Source organism: Oncorhynchus kisutch, linkage group LG3, assembly GCF_002021735.2.
Source record: "Oncorhynchus kisutch isolate 150728-3 linkage group LG3, Okis_V2, whole genome shotgun sequence".
In the NCBI taxonomy this organism is placed as follows: Eukaryota; Metazoa; Chordata; class Actinopteri; order Salmoniformes; family Salmonidae; genus Oncorhynchus; species Oncorhynchus kisutch.
The window spans coordinates 55920674-55948421 of NC_034176.2; the positions used below are offsets into that span (position 1 = coordinate 55920674).

The 27748-nt window shown below is 42.8% G+C and overlaps 1 protein-coding gene across 4 annotated transcripts in view; it reads left to right on the forward strand.

The window, feature by feature from the left end:
• The first annotated feature begins 7221 nt into the window (after nt 1–7221).
• The window catches only part of ambra1a (autophagy/beclin-1 regulator 1a), a 102738-nt gene continuing 82211 nt past the window's right edge, over nt 7222–27748 (forward strand). Inside the window, exons 1-8 of one of the 4 annotated variants that reach the window (XM_020477178.2) lie at nt 7222–7626; nt 8291–8488; nt 8582–8640; nt 8752–8935; nt 10761–10933; nt 11083–11149; nt 11235–12748; nt 17980–18066. In XM_020477178.2, coding sequence (XP_020332767.1) covers nt 8357–8488; nt 8582–8640; nt 8752–8935; nt 10761–10933; nt 11083–11149; nt 11235–12748; nt 17980–18066 — 2216 coding nt within the window. In that variant the 5' untranslated portion in view covers nt 7222–7626; nt 8291–8356. The other 3 variants (XM_031808801.1, XM_031808822.1, XM_031808809.1) reach the window with 3 other exon arrangements.

Sequence of the window (27748 nt, forward strand, 5' to 3'; positions counted from 1 at the left end):
ACCATGCATGCACTTGATTGAGGTACTTTTGAAGATAACAGAGTAGAGAAGCACATATCTGCCCTGCATACTGGATGCTCCATCCGTAACATTGCCAATGCACTTGCTCATGTCTAATTTTAGTTTATCCACGACATCTGTCAACAACCAAAGTACTGTCCAGTTGATGCCTCACACTTCACAACAGCCACAAGCCTCTCTTGTACGACATCAGTCACATCTCAATGACAGAGCACTGGTATTGAGAAGTTATGTCCTGAGTTGTGTCGATCTGGGCAGAGAACATTCCAGCTTGCTCAATATCACTTAACATGGTCTCTTGGATACTGCTCTGAATTGTGTGAATGAGTGTTGACAGTATTTTTTGAATGGAGTGTGACTAGAGAACCTCTCCCTCTTGCCCCAGACTGATGTAGGTTCTAGCTTTTCTCAATGCATTTGGTGAGATGTTCTTTCAAGCACACAGCATACTTTCCCAGCAGCATTATCATCTCCAAGAAATTACCGTGATCGATACTGGTGTCCTCTAATGTATACGCAGCCTCAGACTGCATCCCCCTGTAACTGAGCCCCCATCTTGCCAATGACTTTCACCATGTCTACGACACGTTCCAGCACCTGCCTTCCACTGCGTACCTGCTCTTTGTGGGCAGACACCTGTCACTGAGCAGACATTGAATGTCTGCTTTGGAGGACCTTAAAACATATGCCTCAGCACTACTTCTGTGCATGTTGCTCTTCTACCCTTTGGGGAACATGTTTCCAATCGGTCATTCCACTCATAAAAATACTGCTGTCAGTAGGCTTCGCAATTGCCATACAAATTGAACAGTAAGGCATAGCTTTCTTTGTATGACAGCCACTTTCGATTGGTACCGTATTTAAAACAGTTTTTTATTTTAACTAGGCAAGTCAGTTAATAAGAACAATGTCAATGATGACCTAGGAACAGTGGGTTAACTGTTCAGGGGCAGTATGACAGATTTGTACCTTGTCAGCTCAGGGGTTCAAACTTGCAACTAGGCTCCCCTGCCACCTCTGTACCACAGAATTTTTTAAATTCCTGCATAGGGTGGAAACTTTTTTTTTTAAGGTCATCGGACTTTGGTCTCTTGAAATAATTGGTCTAGCCTTCCCTGGCTCCCTCTTCCACTGAAACGGACCCATCAACCTGGATATGAATAAAATATAAATTAAATTTAAATATGTTTATTCCATGTGTAACTGTTGTTGTATGTGTCGGATTGCTTTGCTTTAGCTTGGCCAGGTCGCAATTGCAAATGAGAACTTGTTCTCAACTAGCCTACCTGGTTAAAAAGGTGAAATAAAAAAACTAAAAAGGCCCAACTTTGAAAAACTAAAAACACAACAGCAGCCCCACTATTTCATATCAAGTGAATTAATGACAAAACGTTTTTTTTGTGTGACTTTACTCGCCATTTACACCAGACTGTTGGCATGATGAGTTTCAATGCATTGTCTCAAAAGAGGCGAAGTGGTAGGAACCGGTGGCGATGAGGATCATAGTTAGCAAATCACTGTTATCACATTCTCCCCCACAAAATATGAATTTGAAAGGGTAAGGACATGATTGGTTTTACAATATGTACACTATTTGCAACCAATGTTCGCGAAATCTAGGCATCCAGAGCTTTGCTAGGCGTCAAATTGAGTTCTTTACGCTATCCGGTTTGAACACCCGGTTACTGAACGTCTTGACCGCAGTTCTTTCTTGCACATTTACACAGCAGTAGCTGACCAATAGTATTTGCATTCCACTCAAATTCGGATATAACATGCATTTGTAACACATTTAGTGCAGGCGAAGCGGGTAGATATGTGCCCATATTTGGCTTCGCTGTCCTCCGTCTACTCTTCCACCCGCAAACCGGGTTGTGGCATCTTCCTCTTGGCCGGTCAAGCACTTCAATATTAGCGTCTGTGGCACTAGTACTACCACCACCGAATAAGTCGGTTCGTTTTTTTACATTCACTTACTTTTGAGTGAAGACTTGACTCTTAACTTGTCAGCCCCACCCTCACATTTTTCACTCTGCTTTTCCGTTTATTGTAGCTAGTTTTTGAGCTGTCAGTGTTAATGTAAGCGAGACAAAAGGGGCTAAGGTTTGCATAAACGTTCGTTTGGAATCGATCAACGGGCCTGGGGGAAAAGGGTTGGCCAGTGTCGCTCAACCTTTTTCCAACTTGATTAATACATTTATATATTTTACTACTAAAGGCGGCCCACTGGCCCAGAGGTTGACTAGCCCACTGGGAATTCTCCTGGGGCTCAGTCCGCTATTGCTTGGTACCTAGCTAGCTTCATCTGGCTAGCGAGGCACGACCGGACCGGGTTGTGAAGCTGGCCACAATAAGGATAAGGCTCAAATGGAATTTGCTGTTTCCCTTCAAAATAAAAGTATTGTAACGACCCTGCGTTTACTAGCGCGGATATCGACTCCGTATGCTTTTGGGGCACAGTCGATTGCGTGCTGGACTTCGAGCTAGAAAGTCGAGAGTTCGAGGCCTGCTCCCTGCCTGTTTCATTACAGTAAGTAATTGACAGCGATGCAAATATTAGAATTATGCGACACTTATTTTGAACGCTAACCGCACAGTCCACTATTGTGTTTAATCCTTATTGTGGCTAGTTTCACAAATGGGTCAGACACCCATTAATCAAATAACTGTCTTGTAAATTAGGGTTATGACACTTGGCTAACTAAAGCTACTGAAACAGATGTAGTTTTGCTGTGTATTTGGGGAAGAACATTTTTTTTGCAACACATCCATCAGTTTAAACTTTTTCTTTTACGACAAGCACTGTCCAGAGCTTGGGGAAGGGCAGGTGCGCGAGACAACTTTACAAGCATCATAGCATACGTATCGATGAATCGTGAAATACGAGTGATAATTTACGTAGTTACACTAATGAACGTGTTAAATTATTATGTGACGTGCAGTCACAGTCAAGGTCCTGATGATTGGTTCTTTGGTCAACAAGTGTTATTTGACACGCAAACGGAGTTCCATAGAAGTCCTGTTTGAGGATGAAACGACTCTACGAAAACACCAAGTAAGTACAATAAGTAGGTTGATTATGTTTTACTTGCAAGGGGGACATACATAAATGCCAGAAAAATAACTTATTGGTTAGTGGTGTGTGTGTAACCTTTATCTAACTAGGCAATTCAGTTAAGAACAATTTTTTATTTATAATGACAGCCCGAATGATGCTGGGCCAATTGTGCGTTGACCTATGGGAATCACAATCACGGCGGGATGTGATACAGCCTCGATTCAAACAAGAGACTGTAGTGATGCCTCATGCACTGAGATGCAGTGCCTTAGACCGCTGCGTCTGTTTTAACTACACTAGAACACTTTAAAAAAAGCCCAATAAAAAAAATAAAAAAAAATCGGTATCGTTTTTTTTGGCAAGGAAAATATCGGTAATAAGTCACTACATGGAACAGGAGTTGACATAGCGAATAACATCACTCACCAAGGTTGGCCACCAATACTTCTTGGAGATGGAGTACTGCGAGTAAAACCTGGATATCCAGCGACAACGTCACTCCTTGCGGGCGGTTCTGGTTGCCTAGAAAGGAGACAGCTTCCTGATGAAATTGTCACTGCTCTGCCTTGGCTAAGCCAAAAGGCATCAGAGTGACCAGACATCATGCTGAAAGCAGTCTTCCATTCATCTATCTCCCGGGTGAGATTGTATGCACTCCGCAGAGATCCTATTTGTTAAGAACGCGGCCCCGCGGAGCTGTTCGATAGCTGCCGGCACCAACGGGAGTATAACGGGACTTGGTGAGCCACCACACTAGCAGGAGAGGTGGACGTGTGGATGAAACTTTGTTGGATCGCTTCACGGATGTAATCCCCCATGGCCTTAGCCACAGACAGTATAGATGCATCTGCGCCGAGTCCGCAAGCAAGTCAATGGCACAGTCCCAGGGACGATGAGGGAGACTAGTGGCGCGGGTTTTGGGAACCAACTCCCACATGTCCTTGTATACCTCCAGGATGTTGGGCTAAAAGGCAACCACAGGACTCAACCGACATGGAACGGGAAAGCAGGTCATCCAGCAGTCGGGTGCCCAGTCAGTGATTGTCATCCTCCACTAATGAAGGGAAAGTTCTCATGATGGACTCCACGGTGAGTGGTCCCAGATCCTAGTAGATGCACCGATCATCAAGGGCTTGAACTGGAAACAGAGGAGAGCGCCAATTGTGCGCCGCCCTATGGGACTACCAATCACGGCCAGTTGTGATACAGCCTGGATTCGAAGCAGGGTCTGTAGTGACATTTCTAGCACTGAGATGCAGTGCCATAGACCGCTGCGCCACTCAGGAGCCCTCTTGAAACATGAGGGTCAGCCAACTAGTGTGATCGACACACAAAAAAAAGTTTGGTAGATAGCTATGAAAATTGACGACTCACCTCTGCCCCAGGAGGTGGAATATCACATGACCGTCCCTCTGCTCTCGTGGATCCAAAGTAAAAACATACCGGACACTGCTGAAGCTCCCCTTAACGACAACAGGGACAGAGCCCCAGCAGTTTCCGTCACTATGCCGCGGGGAGGTTGTGTGACCCCTACCTCCAAGGGTTCAGGCTCTGATACAGAGTGGTCACTGAGGGAAGGACAGAAGCAGTGGTACCGACGCTCCCAAAGTTAGTTAGACTGATGGCTATCGCAATGAGTGCAGCCAAGGAGGTTGTCATCCCGACATGCAAGTTCCATCTGGACCTCCTCATGCAGTCCTCTTCTGAAAAGCATACAGAGCACTGGCTCATGCCATCTGCTGAATGTTGCTACTGTCTGGAAGGGGAGCGTGTACTCAGCAGCAGTCTTGGCATCCCACCATAGTTGGAGTAGGCACTCGTCACCTCTGCCCTCCAGTGGCTGAGCGAAGATAGCTGTGAATACTGCCATGAACCCCTCATAAGAAGCCAGCGCCTCTTCTCTCCCAGATAGCCGTAGCCTACACCCACCCAGGCATCACTGACCTGGGCAGACTGTTGGATGGGCTGGCTCAACTGGTGGTAGAGTATCATCCACTAGTATCCTCTCAGGTATGTTCGAGATGTTGAAGACCACAAAGAACCTCTTCCATAGCTGTCACCAGTTGCATCAGCTGGTCATGGTGTTGACAAAGTAGTTATCATTGTTCGTCAAACATCAGGGAGATGGCCTGATATTCTGCTGCTTCCCTTTATTGAGGAAGTATTCTGTAACAGAGACACTGGGAGTCAAGAAGCAGGTGGTGAGTTTAATAATGCCGTGACCATTGCACAATACAAACCAAGCATACCATCTGGAAATGAAACACATAACCAATAGTGCCTGGGGGAACAACACTAAGGGAGTGACAGAAATAGGGGAGGTAATCAGTGAAGTGATGGAGTCCAGGTGTGTTTCATGATGAGGCGCAGGTGACCGTAACAATGGTGCCAGGTGTGCGTAATGATGGATGTCAAAGCCTGTAATTAGTAAACCACCCGGAGAGGGGGAGCGGGAGAAGACGTGACAATGCTTTTTGGCCCTAAACAGAGAGTACACAGTGGCAGAATACCTGACCACTGTGACTGATCCAAAATCATGGAAATCTTTGACTATGTGCAAGAGACACATATTTCCCTCATTACACAGACCCACAAAGAATTTGAAAACAAATCCAATTTTTATAAACTCCCATATCTATTGTGTGAAATACCACAGTGTGCAATCACAGCAGCAAGATTTGTGACCTGTTGCCACAAGAGAAGGACAACCAGTGAAGAACAAACCCCGTTGTAAATACAACCTGTTTGTTTAATTTTTTGTTTATTTTAATTCTGTTCATCTATTTCACTTGCTTTGGCAATGTAAACATGTTTCACATGCCAATGAAGCCCTTAAATTGAAATTGAATTGAATTGAGAGAGCCCAGGGGCTCCAAAAGTTTTTGGGGTGTTTTTGAGATGAGGAAGACTGTTTCAGGCCAACCAGAGTTACTCCTAACAATACATTGCTTATCTTTATAGAAAATATTATGATAGAAAATTAACTAATTAGCCTCTTGAATGTCTATATCTGTATACCAGACGTAGTAACCATCTCACATAAAGAAATGCATGTCGGTGTGTGCTTATGTCAAATCAAATCAAATTTATTTATATAGCCCTTCGTACATCAGCTGATATCTCAAAGTGCTGTACAGAAACCCAGCCTAAAACCCCAAACAGCAAGCATTGCAGGTGTAGACAGGTGCTTCTATCTAGCTCTCTGGGGTTAGGCCTAAGCTTCTCTTCTTTCAAATAGGCTATATATATATATTTTTTAATGAAAATGTTAATATTATACAGTGGACACCGTAGCCCCGATACATGTAGTGCTCAAATTTCTGCCAGCTGAACCGTGAGGTAGAAAATTGTTTTTTTGGGGAAGTAGAATAAAAACAAAAAATAGGCTATAAGGTGTGCTGCACATCGAAACACAAGGAATAGTGGTTTTGTCATTTGTTATAGGCAGTTTTTAACGAAACGAAAATGTGGCTCATTTGGCCAAAATCTTCCATGTCATGTTGTCCCGGCGCTAAAATGTTCCGAAACGAAACTCTGAAATCTTGTTTTAAAGAAGATTTTACAATATTCGCAGGAAAATCTGTCGTCAATTGGATGGAAACCCAGCGAGTGTGCTAGTCCAGTGTCACTTTGATCATGTATGCACATCATGGTTCACCAGCAGCCCCAAACATCTAAAGAATAAACTACCAGCCAAACAATCTTGTAAGAATTGTATGTTAACTCCCCTGATACTCATCTGGAGGTTGAGCATTTTTTCATCTCTATCTGTAATTTGTCTGTATCACTGTAATTGTTTATGTATTTATGTTAAAAATAGGGACCAAAATGGAAATAAGTCCCCGACTATATTGTGCAATACCGGTCAATTTTACAAATCTTTGTTTATATGTATTTTTTTAAATGATCAAATCAATCAATCAATCCAAACTGTGCAGAAGCTAAAAATGTTATGCTAGATCAACGTCCAGTGTTTTAGTAGAAAACGTGTTCTCTTTGAGATTAACGTTTTTTCTTATAAATCATTCTAGCACATATGACAAACATAAGGACCATTATTGTATAAACCGTTTGGATGAGGACCAGGATTTTATGGCCCAGATCCCGTTTGGAAAACGCTACGTTGTATAATCATGAACTTATATGTATACATGTTTTCTGTAAAACATATAGAAATAGCGATACATGTAGATTATAAATACATTGCTTACTTTAAAGCAATATTGACCCTTTGTAAGCTAGCTATTTCTTGCACTGCAAAAAAAAAAACTATCGGTTTTGTGGCGCCCACCTATGTTCCTGTGTTCAACTAGTAATGCCTGGTGAGCTGTGGCTGGTCTGGCCAGCTGGCTAATGTTTTGGAGAACATAGCTAATAGCTAGCCTAGCTACACTGCTAGCTTGTTAACCACAGTTGGTCAACACAATATACAAACATCGGAGAAAATATACCATAATTATACGAGATAGTTTCAGTTGCTTGTAAAAGTCGAATATATGTAACTTGCTAAGTCGACAAGAACATTCCAACCGTAGCAGTGGGAAAAGGTAGGGACATGGTCGAGTATCGCTAACGTTAGCTAGTTGTGTTAGGCCAATGCAATGTCTTGATGGGGTTGGTTGTCAACGCCAGTTCTTGCTTGAGTTGGACAAACGCTGGCATGTTAGCTAGCTAGTTAGTTAATTGTGAGACCGGTAGCTACAGATTGTAACACAAGATAATGTGATTTAACCAAAAAATATACTGGTAGTTACAGGCCTGGTTGTACAAAACGTTGTCAGATTTTTCAACTAATAACTAACCTGTTATTGGCGATACTATCTTCGTCCTCCAGTATAATGGCCCACATTTGTTGGGTTAACTAGCATTTTTAAGTTTCATGACAGCCTGTTTTCGTTGTGGTTCTCTGTATTTCGGTTGTTCTTCCAGAACCCACACCACCACAGTTGTTTTGCCATTAACGTTATAATTGTGTAAAACTAACATATGTTCATTATTCATGCCACTTATGGCAACGTTTTCATCAGCACCTCATGGCTGTTAACAAATGAGAACTGCAGTGATTAGGTAACTAATAATAAACATTTTTCTTTTAGCTCGCTAGTTAGCTACAAACATGGTTATGTCATCAACAGCTGGATTTCATCATGCAAGGTAAAGGTGTAGACTACAAGCTAGCCACAGACACACTTTCATATGGCTTTTGCTTAGACCCTTTGGTGACTGAGACCAACAAACACCAGTGTGAAGGAGAGGAATGAAGGCCTGATCTTTGAGATGACTGTCTACCCAAAGAATTCGGTGCGGATCTTATCTGCCCGGGAGCGTGGGGCCCGTGGCCTTGGTTCCCAGCGCCTCCTGCAACAGCTTGTTGAGGAGAAGACCCGGCGGATGAAATGGCAGAGTCAGGTAAGGAGCATCCTTGGTGAGGCATGGATGGAAATCGTGCAATGTAACAAGTTTAACTGACATGAGTGGGTGCTCTTATTTTATTTTCCATAGAAAGTGGAGTTGCCGGACAGCCCTCGTTCTACCTTCCTGTTGGCTTTTAGCCCGGACAGGTCAGAATGTCATCCAATAAAATGTTGTAAACATTTTTTGTCTGGAGGAAATAGAAAGACACCAAGACTGGAAGATTGTATGTTAACTGTTAATGTTTTCCCTTCATATAGGACCTTAATTGCCTCCACTCATGTCAACCACAACATTTATATCACCGAGATTAAGACAGGAAAGTGTGTTCACTCTCTGGTGGGCCATCGCCGCACTCCTTGGTGTCTGACCTTTCACCCTACGATCCCTGGTTTGGTGGCTTCGGGATGTCTGGATGGAGAGGTTCGCATCTGGGACCTGCATGTGAGTGGCTGTCATCTTCTCATGCAAAGGAACCTCAGGGACTACATGTGCTACAATAGACTTAATTAGACGACTCATCTTTGGGATATTCTCCTAGACTCCTCTGTGAACTGGAAACCGATATGTGGTTGAGGACGGTGTCAATTAATTAGTAGGCGAATGGAGGAGTTTGCTCACTTCCTTGATACACAAGAGTATTCCACTCAGCGGCTAGTGCAGAAGTGTTTAAAATCCACCACACCCCCTTTGAATCAGCTGTTTTCTCAAAGGAGAAAGCATGCACACATTTAAAAATTATACGCCACTTATTATTTCATCTGCAAAATGTCTTCCACCTAGCAGTATTTGTTTTTATCACTTTACACATTTATTTTGGGATTTCACCCCTGTAAATGTAATTTGCATTATGGAGCGGAGAGTCTAATTTCATAGAAGCTCATTTGTTTATTCTCGCCGCCGCTCCTCGATTACCTTTGAACATTTTCAAAAGCAGGACAGATGAGTTGAGTAAAACCAAATGAGAATCTCTCATTTTATCTGGCCCATTATGGCACCTGTAAGAGCACGGGTAGCGCCATTGAGGCCATCTCCATTTTGAAGTAGTCTATTTTCATTTATTTTTGTGTTTGAAAATAGCATACAGCGTATATTGGTGTTTTACCGCCACCTGCCGTGCAGGAGTCCTGAACCAAATCTTGTCATTCATTTATTGTGGCCACAAGATGGCGGTGATACAGCTTAAAGCCATTTACAAACCAGGTAATGCGCTGAGCATTGGCTGATCCCTCCCAACCCTTATGAATCCCCATCCAGTTGACTACTTTAAAATGGTGGAAGCCCTCGATAGAGTACCACAATATGAGTCATAATACCCATAAAACCTAGAGGTCAAACAGGGAAATGGTTCCATTTTTTTTTCTCACCATTTCATTTTTAGAAACACTTAAAATAAGGGATGTTTTGTTTAGGCTTTTCCCGGTGTGATGTTTTGATAACTGTAAATCTCTCAAGGACAAAGTGGCTTGTATCAATATATTCGCCTGTATTTATCCCACAAAAATGTAATGCTAATGTGGCTATCATAAAGAACTACAAATGTTATGATGATCTGGACTAGACTGACGAATCGAGGCAAAGGTAAGAATCTCTGGATTAACTATCTAATGTTAGCTAAATCTAGTAATTAATAAATTGGTAAGATTTCTTTCAATTGACAATTCTGTGAACTGTCTTGTGCAAGTTTTACGTTGTCATAATACCTGTTAGCAAAGATGTCCGCTAGAGATAATGTGCAGGAGCTTGCAGGGATTTGTAGTTTTGCATGATGTCTACTTTGATGCTAATTAGCATTTTTTTTCGATTCTGAGCATAAATGTAGCAGAATATATTGATAGAAGTTACCCTGTCTGAGAGCGATTTACACGGTTATCAAAATGTCACACTAGGTAAGCCTACACGAATCACAGCCCTTTAAGTGTTTCTAAAATTCCCTTTGGTCAAAATTAATGGTGGAAAAACATCAGGAACCATTTCCCTGTTTGACTACTAGGTTTTATGGGTACTATGACACCTCCACTGTGAGGCTCTATGGCAGTGTCCATGCAAAAATGGGTTATATCCAACTAGAGATCTCTAACTATCTCTGTGTGTGGTGCTGGTGTAGGTAACCATGTCCTCTCTTGCATCACAAGTTTTATTCCTTACCAATCGATTTCCATGCATTCTCTTAAAAATAGTTGGATGACATTCTGGGTTTTTGTGCATGTGCATAATATTGACACTAATCTTCTTCTTTTGAACATTGTGTGGCCCCTCTGATGCCCAGGGTGGCAGTGAGAGCTGGTTCACTGAGAGCAATGTGGCCATTGCCTCCCTGGCCTTTCACCCTACTGCCCAGCTCCTTCTCATAGCAACAAACAATGAGGTTCACTTCTGGGACTGGAGTAGGAGGGAGCCATTTGCCCTGGTCAAGACTGCCAGCGAGACAGAGAGAGTCAGGTCTGACAAAAGCTCCACCTTCTTGATCTCCCTATCATATTCACAGTGTTCGATTACTTGACTTGTTGAAACTTTGCTGCAATATCTGAATTTGGAAACCGAGTCAAAGCAAAACGTAGCTAATGACACATGCAAATGCTCTGTTGCAGACTGGTGAGGTTTGACCCACTGGGTCATTACCTGTTGACCGCTATAGTGAATCCCTCTAACCAACAGGTGAGACTGTTTAATACTTTACATTATTTAAGGTCAGTTGCATCATATCAAGAACATTGTGTTCCTGTTGTGTGCTTTTCAGCAGAGTGATGATGACTCGGAGGTCCCCATGGATAGCGTGGAGATGCCCCACTTTCGCCATCGATCCTTCCTACAGTCCCAACCGGTCCGCCGTACACCCATTCTCCACAACTTCCTGCACATCCTGTCATCGAGGAACTCCGGCTCACAGTCTGAGGAACAGCATCCTCCTGCACCCGCTGCCAATAGTGCTGCTGACTCTCCTAGTCTTCTCTCTGGACATTATTCTGCCCTGCGGAGTCGCTCCCGACCCCCCTACCAGGGTTGTGTGCAACACCTTGGTATGGTTTGCTTCTGCAGTCGGTGCTCTGCCACCCGAGCCCCTTCACCATCTGGAGAGGACCCCTCTGACCCTGAGAGCCTGGAGGCCCAGTCTCATGCCTCCACCTTCTCCTCTGCTCGCACTGAGCCCCGGCAGCCCTCTGAGCCTCGCTCCTCACACCGTCCCTCTGCCTTCAGCAGTGTGTACGGCAGTGCTAGAGGACACTCTTTACGCACTCCATCTTCAGGCCCTGGCCAGCGCAGCATCCCAGGCCTTATAACCAACCAGGGCCACCAGCAGCCAGGCCTGGAGTGCTCTGGGCGACTGGCAGGAGCAGACTGGATGGGCAGCATGCTCAACATGCGGCCTGAGCGTAGTGGGGGTGTTGGGGTATCTCCACCCAGGACTAGTGCATCCTCTGTCAACCTGCTGTCTGTGCTGAGGCAGCAGGAGGGCTCCTTTCAGTCGCCTGTCTACACCTCTACCACAGAGGGAGGAAGCTTGCCCCCAGCAGTAGTGAGCCCTCACACCAGTGGAAACAGCTCTGTAGATGGACCCAGCACTAGTAGTGGACACCACTCTCTTGGGGAGGGAGGGAGCAACAGCCCCACCTCGATCCGTAACGTGCTGCAGTGCAACTTGAATCGCTACTTCATGGAGTATGATCGCATGCAGGAAATGGAGCAGTCAGGTGGTGCTGGTGGAGAGAGCAGCCAAGAGCAACAGACACGGGAGATGCTCAATAATAACATAGAGTGTGAGCGGCCTGTCACCCCCCATTATCAGCCCCCCAACAGCAGTGATGGTGGTTCTGGTCCCTCCCGCGGCCATATGAACCGCTGCAGGGTCTGCCACAACCTGTTCACGTTTAACCAAGGTACACAGCGCTGGGAACGCACTGGCCAGACCCCATCACAAGAGGAGGGGAGCACCTCATGGCAGCCCCCAAGCCCCAACCCTGCCTTTCACACAATGAGGCCGACGGTGCTACATGTTCCCCAGTCCTCTGACAGGAGACAGTTATTACAGCCACAGCCCAGTGCTGATGAACCTGGAGGGGACACAGCCTTCACTCACCGGGGATCCCCTAGCTCACAGAGAGAACAGGCGGTGGGGTTGGTATATAACCAGGAGACAGGCCAGTGGGAGAGAGTTTACCGACCGTCTGTCAGTCCAAGTCCAGCGGTGAATGTACCACAAGAGGCCTTAAACCAAGAAATGCCTGACGAAAACCACGATGACGATTACCTGAGAAGGTGAGAGAATCAGGTGTTAAGTTCTGTGTTATCGATATTTTGAGCAATTTGTTTAAATGAAAAACATAATTGATGCATAGCTTTTTCCAATATGCTGGAAGTAGCATGAATGGCCTGGTGGCTGAACTCTGACTTTGAGGCAGTACCAGATGCAACATTCAACACATCTTATAAGCTTCCAAGTCTGCCCTACCACAAGACGTACACATCATCCCAAGTCACCCCATGCTTGTCATTAGTCTAATCATACAGGCAGACTTTGCATGTTATGCTTTTGTGCTCATTCAACTGTGCAGCTCACATCAGTATCCCAGATTTTTTTTTTTTATTAAAAAAATATTATATCCCTTATATGGTAATATTTCCCCCTCCTTTTTAAATGCATATTTTTTTTTTTTGATAAAAGGTGTTTTCCAAACTTGTGCAGTCATCAGGGTAATTTTGGACACGCCTTCTCATTCAAGTCTATTTCTTTATTTGTACTATTTTCTACATTGTAGAATAATAGTGAATACATCAAAACTATGAAATGACACACATGGAATCGTGTAGTAACCAAAAAAGTGTTAAACAAATAAACATTTATTTTAGATTCTTCAATGTAGCCACCCTTTGCCTTGATGACAGCTTTGCACATGCTTGGCATTCTCTCAACCAGCTTCACCTGGAATGCTTTTCCAACAGTCTTCAAGGAGTTCCCACATATGCTGAGCACTTGTTGGATGCTTTTCCTTTACTCTGGGGTCCAACTCATCCCAAACCATCTCAATTTGGTTGAGGTTGGGTGAATGAGGAGGCCAGGTCATCTGATGCAGCACTCCATCACTCTCCTTCTTTGTCAAATAACCCTTACACAGCCTGGAGGTGTGTTGGGTCATTATCCTGTTGAAAAACAAATGATAGTCCCACTAAGCGCAAACCAGATGGGTTGGTGTATTGCTGCTGAATGCTGTGGTAGCCATGCTGGTTAAGTGTAGCTTGAATAAAATAAAATAAAATACACTGACAGTGTCACCAGCAAAGCACCATCACACCACCACCTCCATGCTTCACAGTGGGAACCACACATGCCGAGATCTTCCCTTTACCTTCTCTGCGTCTCATAATGACATGGCGGTTGGAACCAAAAATCTCAAATTTACACTCATCAGACCAAAGGACAGATTTCCACCAGTCGAATGTCCATTGCTTGTGTTTCTTGGCCCAAGCAAGTGTCTTCTTATTTTTGGTGTCCTTTAGTAGTGCTTTCTTTGCAGAAATTTGACCATGAAGGCCTGATTCATACAGTCTCCTCAGAACAGTTGATGTTGAGATGTGTCTGTTACTTGAACTCTGTGAAGCATGTATTTGGCCTTCAATTTCTGAGGTTGGTAACTCTAATGAACTTATCCTCTGCAGCAGAGGTAACTCTGGGTCTTCCTTTCCTGTGGCGGTCGTCATGAGAGCTAGTTTAATCATAGCGCATGATGGTTTTTGCGACTGCACTTGAAGAAACTTTCAAAGTTCTTGACATTTTCCACATTGACTGACCTTCATGTCTTAAAGTAACAATGGACTGTCGTTTCTCTTTGCTTATTTGAGCTGTTCTTGCCATAATATTGAATTGGTCTTTTACCAAATAGGACTATCTTCTGCATACCAACCCTACCACCCCCACAACACAATTGATAAGCTCAAAGAAGGAAATAAATCCCACAAATTCACTTTTAACAAGGCACACCTGTGAATTGAAACACATTCCAGGTGACTACCTCATTAAGCTGGTTGAGAGAATGCCAAGAGTGTGCAAAGCTGTTATCAAGGCAAAGGGTGGCTACTTTGAAGAATCTCAAATATAACATATTTTGATTTGTTCAACACCTTTTTTTTTGGTTACTACATGATTCCATATGTATTATTTCATAGTTTTGATGTCTTCACTATTATTCTACAATGTAGAAAATAGTACAAATAAATTAATTAATTAATGAGTAGGTGTGTTCAAACTTTTGCCTGGTACTGTGTGTATGAATTTACTTTTGCAAGATGTCTTTTGTGAAGTTATTACACTGAAAGCCATTGCGTTACGTTTTTGCAAATTGAATACCATTCAAAAAGCCTACAAAAGGCTTTTTTTCCCAAAACTACAAGGTCGACAATGTGTCGCTTTTCATACAGTACTTTTTTTGCGTAGAGATTTCTTTTGGCTGATTGTGATACTTAACAAGTGGGAAGCTCAGACCTCATCTTTCTAAAAGTTTCCAAGTTGGAAATGTCAAAGTTGTGTTGAATGCAGTTGAATTACTCTCAATCCTGTTAATGCTGAGTTCCAAGCAGGGATGCATCGGGTCTCATTTTTAGAGTCTTTGGTGTGACTCGGCCGGGGATCGACTTCCCATCGTTCCAATCAAATGGTGGACACAAGCTAATTTGTAATAGACCTGTAGAAGCAGGACTGTCTCCGTGTTGCTTCAGTTTTCCACTTGGTGGCAGTATGCTACTGACTAAATATTTAGAGATGATTGGCAAGACAACTCTGCCTCTCCTGTGGCAACTACAATTGACAACTTTCTAGAATAGGAGAAGTTAGACCTAGGCTATTAGGATTGGTTTGGGAATTAGCATAGGTATTTGCTGTGAACACTTATAAAAGCTATTTAATGAACAAGCCATTTTATTTGTAGTTGCACAAACTATGAGGATATGATGGGCTCTGCAAAACACGACACAAACTGAATTCTTCCGCTGCTCTATTGTTCGCAACATAATTCAGTCGGAGACTGGTTTTATCTTCATTGATGGCAATGAAGAGTATTAAAGACATTGACGAATTTTCGAAATGCCACTTTACCCATGTGTGCTCTGGCCCAACCCATCAGTTTCTGGAACCAATCAGATGGTCTAGAATGGATTTCCATTCAACAAATCGTCTGGAAGGTACTCAGATCCAGACTCATTGCGGAGAAGAAACTAACATCCTTGAGCGTGGCGTTTGGCTGGAGCAAGGATTTTGGGTACCCAGGCAAGAAAGTAATGCCTATTTTAGGAAACAGTGAAATGGAAAACGTGAAATATTTGATATCTTAATATTTGCATAACATTTAGCTACAGTCATTGAAAACACACACGGTAATGGTTTTTTTCCCCCCTCTCATTTGCCTTCTCGCTTCAATCCCAATCCATCCTCCATGCCCTGGAAGGTTGCAATTAGCCTCTGTTTCAAGGGCAGTGTTGTGAACTTTAACAATGTGAAGTTGCCCTTCCTGCTCAACCCCTCATTATCTAGCCTAATGCTGGGGCTTGTTGTGTGGAGAGCTCTCCAGCACCCTGAGGGTGCTGCTCTACTTTGTCTGACACGAGGCCAAGGCATTGGGTTTAATCTGTAGGCCGTCAAGCGTCTGGAAAGCAAATTACCAAACTGAAGTTTGGTTCTCTGTTATGTTCACGTCTCTTTTAGATTCTAGTCTATCTCATCGACTCACAGCTTCAGGTCACCCTAGATTGAATATGTTCAATGTTTTATGTGACTATATTAATGATATTTGATCTTTAGGCTACTTTGTGTTGTTGAGCCTACATGGGCACAATGGGTTCTTTCTTGTGTCCACATTCTGAAGTTAACCTTCTTTGGGCAAGGCATTGATATAGCAGATTAAAAGTGATTTAACTAAATGAACAGGCCTAGGCTTATATTAGGCTGTATTTATTGCAGTAATTGCTTTTTCTGTCTGGTGTTGGCTACTGTATTCTTAGATATTTTCTGACTTGTTTTGAGCCCAAAAGACTAGAGCGGTTGAGGTTATAATCTAACAATTGAAAATGTAGTGCTTTTTTTGCATACCAAACGTTCCTCAAAACCACTAAAGTATAAAGACCATTGTTATATTAGTTGCCTCACCATCCTCTGTATAGGAATGGCATTCAAGTCCCGGCTCAGTAAAAGACTGGACTAATTTAATGGGTTGTTACACAGGGCTGTGACATTTCACATTACTATAATTCTTTTTACTTGATGTGCTGCCGATAATGGGCAAATGAATGTCCCTTAGGAATTTAATGAGACTTTTTTTAATGACTAAAATGGTGGTTATAAAAGACTATCCTCCAATGAGCAAGCTGGCGAGGATGTAAATAAATGTGAATCTCAAGGAAGGGAATGCTTTGAGTGATTCCAGTAATTTGGCTATTGTATCCCTCACTGTAATGAGCACGTTGTTTTGTGACTTTGGGGTAAGGATTATGGAAGGAGGGTGGGAACTGCATGTTCTGTCTCATTAACATGTCAACCACACAATCATTTACAGACTTGTTTTAATGTTGACAATGTCAGGCTAGCTCTCCAGCCAATCACTTGAAATAGTCTGCACCGCTTGCTTATGTGCTATTTTAGAGCACGTTTTGAATCCAACTATATATATATATATATATATATATATATTAAACTTTGCATTCTAAATCTGAATAAATGATTGCTGCCTTTCCATATTTGGAGTCACTCTTTGTCTTATGGGGCACTAAAATGTCAAATTCAAGATTTGAAATTGTCATGTCTCTGTTGCCACTCACATGTCCCTGAGCTTTTCTATATTCAATCTATTTCAAACGTTTCAGCTTTAATGGCCTGAATAACAACCTAAAGCCAATCTTTCTCTATGATACATCCAGTTTTATCCAAACTCAAAACTGAAAAATAAGAACTGGACTGCTGAATGCAAGTGGTGTGTTGAAATGTTGGCATTGTTCATGGTTTTTGCAACATCCCTAGTATGGGAATACTGGGTCTTGATAAAGGTTCAGCGCGTCGTCGCATGTTTTATTGCCATTATCAAGCATAGTTGATCAGGCTGTTCAGCTGTAGTGCATTGACTCCCATTCTAAATCTATCACCCAAATCAGCTGTCCCCGAACACAGGCGGTTCTAAAGAAGAGCTAGGAGACATTCGTATCCATTGAGGAAGCACCTGATTTGTAGGCTCTCTATGGTGTGTGTGTGTGTTTTTAAATTGTGGAGGTATTCATTCTCTTAATTATACCTCTGAAAAGTAATGAGATAGGAGAGAAACATTGTTTGGTTGCGTCAGTCACAGCTCCTTTTTTCCCGCTGGAAAGCGGTTTAGACTAGTTGGCGATAATGAATATGGAAAATATTTGAGCTGATTATGAAACAACAGGTACAACAACTTTGTTTGTGGTGTTTTCATTAGTGGACATGAAGATCTAACCATCCCTTTTGCTCCGTTTCTCTTTCATAGGAGGCTTTTGGAGTCCTCTCTTATGTCGCAGTCTCGATATGACATATCTGGCTCCCGGGACCATCCTATTTATCCAGATCCTGCCAGGTGAGTCTTGTGGTCAGTGCTATTGATGTCTTACTTGTAATACGTTATTTATGAGAATACAAAAAAAAGTTCCAAGCATACTAGATTAGCATGTAGCACACACTACAAGGACCAACAATAATTTGCCACTTCGATAAATGGGTGTGTCAAACATAGTCGATTTGCCCTCAGGTGATTTGAGTAAAAAGAAATTGAAACTCTGCAGAAATGATATTGGACCTAAATTTATACAATCTCTTCATTTTGTCTTCTGTCTAACAATCACTGAACATAAGGGACACCGTCAGGGAGCATTGACAATTCTAAAAACAATGGATAGAGCACCATTTTATGGCAAATATTGATGCCAAGGAAATATGACACATTTTCAGGTCGGGCCTCGGTGTAGTGCTCTAACAGGTGCAGACAAGCCAGCAAACAAATGGAAAATGGTCCCACTATCAACATCATCCTTTCACTAGCCTCGTAGAGAACCAGGCTTCCCTAATCCTGAAGTCTGGCCTAAATGAGCTTAAAAGGGGTGGAGACTTGGTCTAAATCTGATGCCTCACAACACGTCAAACCAATCCAAGGCCTTGCTTGAGTGGTGCTTAAGACGCAGCACTCCCTCAACAGTCATGTGAGGAGGGTTCTTGGAATGTAACGTCCAATAAAAATGTAGCTACTGGAAGCCAGCGGACCATTCAAACTGTTTCGGCTACTACAAAATTCTTCAGATCTTCAAAGGAGGCGTGACGACAACAACATTTTGGGAGGACTAACATTTCACTAACCTGTGCACACTTGTCTCTGTGTGGTTCTCAGGCAACAGTATGTCATAGCATTGACATTATATACTGTAAGACAAACTAGACAGTTTAGCTTCAAGCATATGATGCTTACATGAAGTATTTGTCAAAGGTAATTTCCCTTTAACATCTGCCAGAAGGCCAACCGTGTAGCAAATATTAACTTATTCTAATGCATGCTGTTCTTTTGAAATTTATTATCACTGCTATAAATGGAATTGTAACTGGTCGTCGTTAAATATAAATGGAACTAGGACATGGTCTTTTCATGGTAATACATTTTTATTCATTGCAGCCCTACACAAGTTGTGATGTTTCTTAGACCTTTGAGCAAAGTGGGGACGTTATCAACATCTATCTGTGTCCCACCTTTCTGATACTGCCTTGCTGAAGAATGATTCATTACACCGGGTCTGCTATGAGCCTGGAGGTTCTGAATTTAGTGTCTGGGATTGAATGCCAGCTGACCTCCAAGGTGGTGCCTTGTGGGGTGGATAGGGCCTAGTCCTCTCAGTAAAACCACATTCATCTAGGGACAGTGCTGCCCTGCTTAGGAACCAAGGTGCTATATAGAAAATCAATGTGTGACCCAGAGCAGGGACATAATGATCAGTACAGCCAATTTTTGTAGAGAGTGGACACTTGACAATTGACTACTCACTCTCTGTCGTCATTTGCTTTGACCTTTGATCTTAAACGCCTTTCTAGTGGCGAGGATAGCGCCGACACTTCCCTCTCACCTCGTTATTCTCTCTCTCATGTATTTATTTCAACTTTATTTAGTCAGGGTGGAGTTCCATTAAGACCAACGTGTCTTTTACAAGGGAGCCATGCATGACTTAACGCTTACACAATCATGTCAGCATAGGCGCATAGAAAGTACAGAACCTTCAAAAACACAATCATAAAAAAACAACCACATTCCTTGGTTAAGAGTTCTTCAATCAGAATTTTCCAAAAGGCATATTCAGACTGAATATAAGGATCCGTTAAAGGTTTTCTACTTTGAAAATCCAAATCTAGTTCCTCTTCCATTTTAATATCCTCAAGCATTCAAGAGTAAGAAGTAGCCTAGGCCTATCTGCAAGAGTAACCGTTACAAATAGTTCCCACATGAAAACATTTCCCATGTGTTCTGGCCATGAACATTTTCTTACATGCTGTCAACCACTCAATACAATGCATTGATACCGCTGAAGTATCGGAGGTGAAAATGGGTCCTTTTTATGGCCAGTTCCTAGAATGCCTTTTCTAGGGAATTACAAAAATAATTTCCATTGAACATTGTGAGAAAGCTAGTGGGGCTTTTTAGGTGCCTTGTCATTTGTAATTTGCCAGTATGGCTTGTATCTAGGACAGAACTACATTAAGAGTAGGTAGTGTCCAAACTCAGATATTCGCTGCTGGTAACCTGTTTCAGCGCTTGACAGTGTCTTTGATAGTGTTTCCTCGTGGGCAGACCCAGATATTCATGGCCACTGCTGTTCACCTCCTGGAGTATTGGGAACTCCATAAAAAATAACACTATGTACCCTGTTACTTTCTCCTCCCTTTGCATTCTGAACTCCAGAGTAGAGATTTATGATTTTAGTTTCTAAGATATCAAAAGATGCTGTAATGGAACCTGCCTCCTTTATTTTGGCCATTTTGAACATGTTTGTCCCCTGTCACATCAAATTCATAACGCTTCAGTGGAATTGATGCCAGATCTGACAAACTCATTTGTAGAGTAAATTTAGTATCACTTTTAATACTTGCCAGGTGTTGATTTATTTCCCTGTACTCGTTTTCATTTCATTTCCAATCCAGTATTTTGAATTGTAATCCAATTACTGACCCTCTGGGTGTCATGCAATAACTTTGATTAATGTTACTCAGGTTTTTCCACCTATTCAAATAATTATCCTGGCAGATAAACTCATTTGTGACATGAATAGCTATACAGAGATTGCATAGCAGGCTACACTATAACTTGAAGAAAAATCATCTTAATACCGAATTATTGCATGCTCCTTGAGCCCTGGTAATACAGTACACTCATTGGGAAAGCTAGACTGAGGTCTGCACACAACTTGACTAGTGATAATTGCATGGATGGGTATTGGTTTTGAAAAACCCTAATCTTCTGCGAGTTAAGTAATCTATTTATATTTGTGGAGTGTCAACATTGACTGTCCCAGACCACCTTGTCGGCAGCAAAAACGAACATATTTACTTTACTGATTTAGCGATATCTCTTCATTCACCTCTTCTGACTCTTGAACTATGTTTACTCAAACCAACATTTTGGATTAAATCTAAATACTGTAGTCTGTGGACCTAGCCCATAACTTTCCAGTTTAGGCTATTATTTATTTAACATCATCAATTTTCCTTGATTTGGGTACTCTGACTAGGCTGTAGATATACCATACAAGCTTTTCAGATTCCCAAACAATTTCTACACAATGTTCGCAGCTTAGCGAAGCCCGATGAAGACAATTGATAGGTTAGCATTTACACTTTACAAAAATGTCTACTACATTTTTACTGAGTCTTTCAATCAGTCAATTGAAGTAAATTAATTAGGCCCTAATCTATGGATTACACATGACTGTGATATATATGCATCTGTTGGTCACAGATACCTTTTAAAAGAAAAAGGGGGGATCAGAAAACCATTCAGTATCTGGTGTAACCTCACGCCTCGTGCAGCGCGACATCTCCTTCGCATTAAGTTGTTGAGTGGAATGTTGTCCCACTCCTCTTCAATGGCTGTGCGAAGTTGCTGGATATTGTCGGGAACTGGAACACGCTGTCGTACACGTCAGTCCAGAGCACCCCTAACAGGCCATGGAAGAACTGGGACATTTTCAGCTTCCAGGAATTTTGCAGAGATCCTTGTGACATGGGATCGTGCATTATCATGTTGAATCATGAGGTGATGGCGGCCAGTTGAGAACAAGTTCTCATTTACAACTGTGACCTGGCCAAGATAAAGCAAAGCAGTGCGACAAAAACAACAACACCGAGTTACACATAAACAAATGTACAGTCAAGAACACAAAAGAAACATAGAAAAATCAATGTACAGTGTGTGCAAATGTAAGGAGGTAGGCAAGAAATAGGCCCTAGAGGTGAAAATAATTACATTTTAGCATTAATACTGGAGTGATAGATGTGCAAGTAGAGCTACTGGGGTGCAAGAGGGTAAGTAATAATATGGGGATGAGGTAGTCGGGAGTGCTATTTACAGATTGGCTGTATACAGGTACAGTGATCGGTAAGCTGCTCTGACAGCTGATACTTAAAGTTAGTGAGGGAGCTATGAGTCTCCAGCTTCAGAGATTTTTGCAATTTGTTCCAGTCATTGGCAGCAGTGAACTGGAAGGAAAGGCGGCCAAAGTAGTGTAGGTGTTAGCTTTGGGGATGACCCGTGCGATATATCTGCTGGAACGCGTGCTACGGGTGGGTGTTGCAATGGTGACCAGTGAGCTGAGATAAGGCGGGGCTTTATCTAGCAAAGACTTACAGATGACCTTGAGCCAGTGGGTTTGGCGACGGATATGTAGCGATGGCCAGCCAACGAGAGCATACAGGTCGCAGTGGTGGGTAGTATATTTATTTAATTTTTTATTTCACCTTTATTTAACCAGGTAGGCTAGTTGAGAACAAGTTCTCATTTACAACTGCGACCTGGCCAAGATAAAGCATAGCAGTGTGAACAGACAACAACACAGAGTTACACATGGAGTAAACAATAAACAAGTCAATAACACAGTAGAAAAAAAGAGAGTCTATATACATTGTGTGCAGAAGGTGTGAGGAGGTAGGCAAATCATTACAATTCAGCAGATTAACACTGGAGTGATAAATAATCAGATGAACATGTGCAAGTAGAGATACTGGTGTGCAAAAGAGCAGAAAAGTAAATAAATAAAAACATGGGGATGAGGTAGGTATATTGGGTGGGCTATTTACCGATGGACTATGTACAGCTGCAGCGATCGGTTAGCTGCTCAGATAGCAGATGTTTAAAGTTGGTGAGGGAAATAAAAGTCTCCAACTTAAGTGATTTTTGCAATTCGTTCCAGTCACAGGCAGCAGAGAACTGGAAGGAACGGTGGCCAAATGAGGTATATGGAGCTTTGGTGATAAAACAGAGAGTTTACAGTCTAACCAGACACCTAGGTATTTGTAGTTGTCCACATTTTAAGTCAGAACCGTCCAGAGTAGTGATGCTAGTCGGGTGGGCGGGTGCAGGCAGCAATCGGTTAAAGAGCATGCACTTAGTTTTACTAGCATTTAAAAGCAATTTCGAGGCCACAAGGGGTGTTGCATGGCGTTGAAGCTCGTTTGGAGGTTTGTTAGCACAGTGTCCAAAGAAGGGCCAGATGTATACAGAATGGTGTCGTCTGCGTAGAGGTGGATCAGAGAATCACCAGCAGCAAGAGCGACATCATTGAGATATATATTTACAGAGAAAAGAGTCGACCTGAGAATTGAACCCTGTGGCACCCCCGTAGAGACTGTCAGAGGTGCGGAGAACAGGCCCATCGATCTGACACACTAAACTCTGAGAAGTATCTGGTGAACCAGGCGAGGCAGTCATTTGAGAAGGCAAGACTATAGAGTCTGCCGATAAGATTGCTGTGATTGAGTTGAAAGCCTTGATCAGGTCGATGAGACGGCTGCACAGTACTGTCTTTTATCGATGGTGGTTCTGATATCCCGATTGCATAGTGGAGAAGGTACGGTGGGATTCGAAATGGTCGGTGATCTGTTTATTAACTTGGCTTTCGAAGATTTTAGAAAGGCAGGTCAGGATGGATATAGGTCTATAACAGTTTGGGTCTAGAGTGTCTCCCTCTTTGAAGAGGGGGATGACCGCGGCAGCTTTCCAATCTTTGGGGATCTCAGACGATAAAAAAGAGAGGTTGAATAGGCTAGTAAATAGGAGTTGCAACCATTTCAGCGGATAATTTTGGAAAGAGAGGGTCCAGATTGTCTATCCCAGTTGATTTGTAGGGATCCAGATTTAGCAGTTCTTTCAGAACATCAGCTGTCTGGATTTGGGGGAAGGGGGGGGTGGGGGCGGATTGGGCAAGTTGCTGCAGGGGGTGCAGAGCTGTTGTCCAGGGCAGGGGGGTAGCCAGGTGGAAAGCATGGCCAGCTGTGGAAAAATGCTAATTGAAATGATTGATTATCGTAGATTTATCGGTGGTGAGAATGTTTCCTATACTCAGTGCAGTGGGCAGCTGGGAGGAGGTGCTCTTATTCTCCGCTTTAGTGTCCCAAACTTTTTGAAATTAGTGCTACAGGAAACAAATTTCTGTTTGAAAAAGCTAGCCTTTGCTTTCCTAACTGACTGAGTTTATTGGTTCTTGACTTCCCTGAAAAGTTGCATATCGCGGAGGCTATGCGATGCTAATGCAAAATGACATGATGTTTTTGTGCTGGTCAAGTCTGGGGTGAACCAAGGGCTATATCTGTTCTTAGTTTTACATTTTTTTGCAATGGGGAGTGCTTATTTAAGATAGAGAGGAAAGCACTACTGAAGAGCAACCAGGCATTCTCTACTGATGGGATGAGGTCAACAACCTTCCAGGATACCCAGGCCAGGTCAATTAGAAAGGCCTGCTTGGTGGTCGTTTGACCGCGGACACATTTCGGACGCAGGCAATGAGGCAGTGATCGCTGAGATCCTGGTTGAAGACCGCAGAGGTGTATTTAGAGGGCAAGTTGGTCAGGATGATATCTAAGAGGGTGCCCATAGTTACGGATTTAGGGTTGTACCTGGTCGGTTCCTTGATCATTTGTGTGAGATTGAGGGCATCTAGTTTAGATTGTAGGACGGCCGGGGTGTTAAGCATGTCCCAGTTTAGGTCACCTAACAGTACGAACTCTGGAGATAGATGGGGGCTAATTCATTCACATATTGTGTCCAGGGCTGAGGAGGATCTATAACAAGAGGCAACGGTGAGAGACTTACAGTGGGGCAAAAAAGTATTTAGTTAGCCACCAATTGTGCAAGTTCTCCCACTTAAAAAGATGAGAGGCCTGTAATTTTCATCATAGGTACACTTCAACTATGACAGACAAAATTAGAAAAAAAATCCACAACCTCAAACAGTCACATTACAAACTCCACTATGGTCAAGACCAAAGAGCTGTCAAAGGACACCAGAAACAAAATTGTAGACCTGCACCAGGCTGGGAAGACTGAATTTGCAATAGGTAAGCAGCTTGGTTTGAAGAAATCAACTGTGGGAGCAATTATTAGGAAATGGAAGACATACAAGACCACTGATACTCTCCCTCGATCTGGGGCTCCACGCAAGATCTCACCCCGTGGGGTCAAAATGATCACAAGAACGGTGAGCAAAAATCCTAGAACTACACGGGGGGACCTAGTGAATGACCTGCAGAGAGCTGGGACCAAAGTAACAAAGCCTACCATCAGTAACACACTATGCCTCCAGGGACTCAAATCCTGCAGTGCCAGACGTGTCCCCCTGCTTAAGCCAGTACATGTCCAGGCCCGTCTGAAGTTTGCTAGAGAGCATTTGGATGATCCAGAAGAAGATTGGGATAATGTCATATGGTCAGATGAAACCAAAATATAACTTTTTGGTAAAAACTCGACTCGTGTTTGGAGAACAAAGAATGCGGAGTTGCATCCAAAGAACACCATATCTACTGTGAAGCATGGGGGTGGAAACATCATGCATTGGGGCTGTTTTTCTGCAAATGGACCAGGACGACTGATCCGTGTAAAGGAAAGAATGAATGGGGCCATGTATTTTGAGTGAAAACCTCCTTCCATCAGCAAGGGCATTGAAGATGAAACGTGGCTGGGTCTTTCAGAATGACAATGATCCCAAACACACCACCCGGGCAACGGAGTGGCTTCGTAAGAAGCATTTCAAGGTCCTGGAGTGGCCTAGCCAGTCTCCAGATCTCAACCCCATAGAAAATCTTTGGAGGGAGTTGAAAGTCCGTGTTGCCCAGCAACACGGACTTTCTAATTTTGTCTGTCATAGTTGAAGTGTACCTATGAACAGCCCCAAAACATCACTGCTCTAGAGGAGATCTGCATGGAGGAATGGGCCAAAATACCAGCAACAGTGTGTGAAAACCTTGTGAAGAAAACATTTGACCTCTGTCATTGCCAACAAAGGGTATATAACAAAGTATTGAGATAAACTTTTGTTATTGACCAAATACTTATTTTCCACCATAATTTGCAAATAAATTCATTAAAAATCCTACAATGTGATTTTCTGGAATTTATTTTCTAATTTTGTCTGTCATAGTTGAAGTGTACCTATGATGAACATTACAGGCCTCATCTTTTTAAGTGGGAGAACTTGCACAATTGGTGGCTGACAAAATACTTTCTGTTTTTCTGTAAAGGGGGATTTTTGAAAGTAGAAGCTTGAATTGTTTGGGCACAGACCTGGATAGTATGACAGGACACTGCAGGTCATCTCTGCAGTAGATTGCAACTATTCCCCCTTTGGCAGTTCTATCTTGTTGGGAAATGTTATAGTTGGGGAAGAAAAATTCTGGATTTTTGGTGGCCTTCCTAAGCCAGGATTCAGATACGGCTAGAACATCCGGGTTGGCTGAGAGTGATAAAGCAGTGACTAAAACAAACTTAGGGAGGAGGCTTCTAATGATAACATGCATGAAAACAAGGCTTTTATGGTTACAGAAGTCAACAAATGAGAGTGCCTGGGGAATGGGAGTGATGCTGGGGGCTGCAGGGCATGGGTTAACTTCTACATCACCAGAGGAAGAGTAGGGTAAGGGTACGGCTAAAGGCTAAAAGAACTGGTCGTCTATTGTGTTCGGAACATAGTGTAAAAGGAGTAGGTTTCTGGGTGCGTAAGAATAAATTCATGGCATAATGTACAGACACGGGTATGGTAGGATGTGAGTACAGTGGAGGTAAGCCTAGGCATTGAGTGACGATGAGAGAGGTTTTGTCTCCAGAGGCACCATTTAAGCCACTGGGCCTCAGGATCTCATCACGGTATCTTTGTGCATTGAAATTGCCATCTTTTTAAAATGCAATGATGTTTGTTGTCTGTAGATTGTGCTTGGCCATACCGTAACCCCACCGCCACTATGGGGCACTCTGTTCCCAGCGTTGACATCAGTAAACCGCTTGCCCGCACAACACCATACACTCTCTCTGCCATCTGCCTGGTACAGTTGAAACCAGGATTCACCCGTGAAGAGCACACACCAGCGTGCCACTGGCCATCAAAGGTGAACATTTGCCCACTGAAGTCGCTTATGACGCCCAACTGCAGTCAGGTCAAGACCCTGGTGAGAACGACGAGCACGCAGATGAGCTTCCCTGAGATTGTTTCTTAGAGTTTGTGCAGAAATCCTTTGGTTGTGCAAACCCACACTTTCATCAGCTGTCCGGGTAACGATCCCACAGGTGACGAAGCCAGATGTGGATGTCCTGGGCTGGCATGGTTACCAGTGGTGGAAAAAGTACCCAATTGTCATACATACATACATACTAAAAGTAAAGATGCCTTAATATAAAATGACTTGAGTTAGTCACCCAGTAAAATACTACTTGAGTAAAAGTCCAAGTTTTTGCTTTTAAATATACTTAAGTATCAAAAGTAAAATTGTTAATAATAAAAAAATCTTAAGTAAACCAGCAAATCATTTTCTTATTTTTTTTTATTACAGTTAGTTAGGTGCATGGTCCAACACTACATATCATTTACAGACGAAGCATGTGCTTATTGAGTCCGCCAGATCAGAGGCAGTAGGGATGACAAGGGTGGTTCTCTTGATAAGTGTGTGAATTTTCCTGTCCTCTTAACATCCAAAATTTGTACAAGTACTTTTGGGTGTCTGGGAAAATATATGGAGTAAAAAGTACT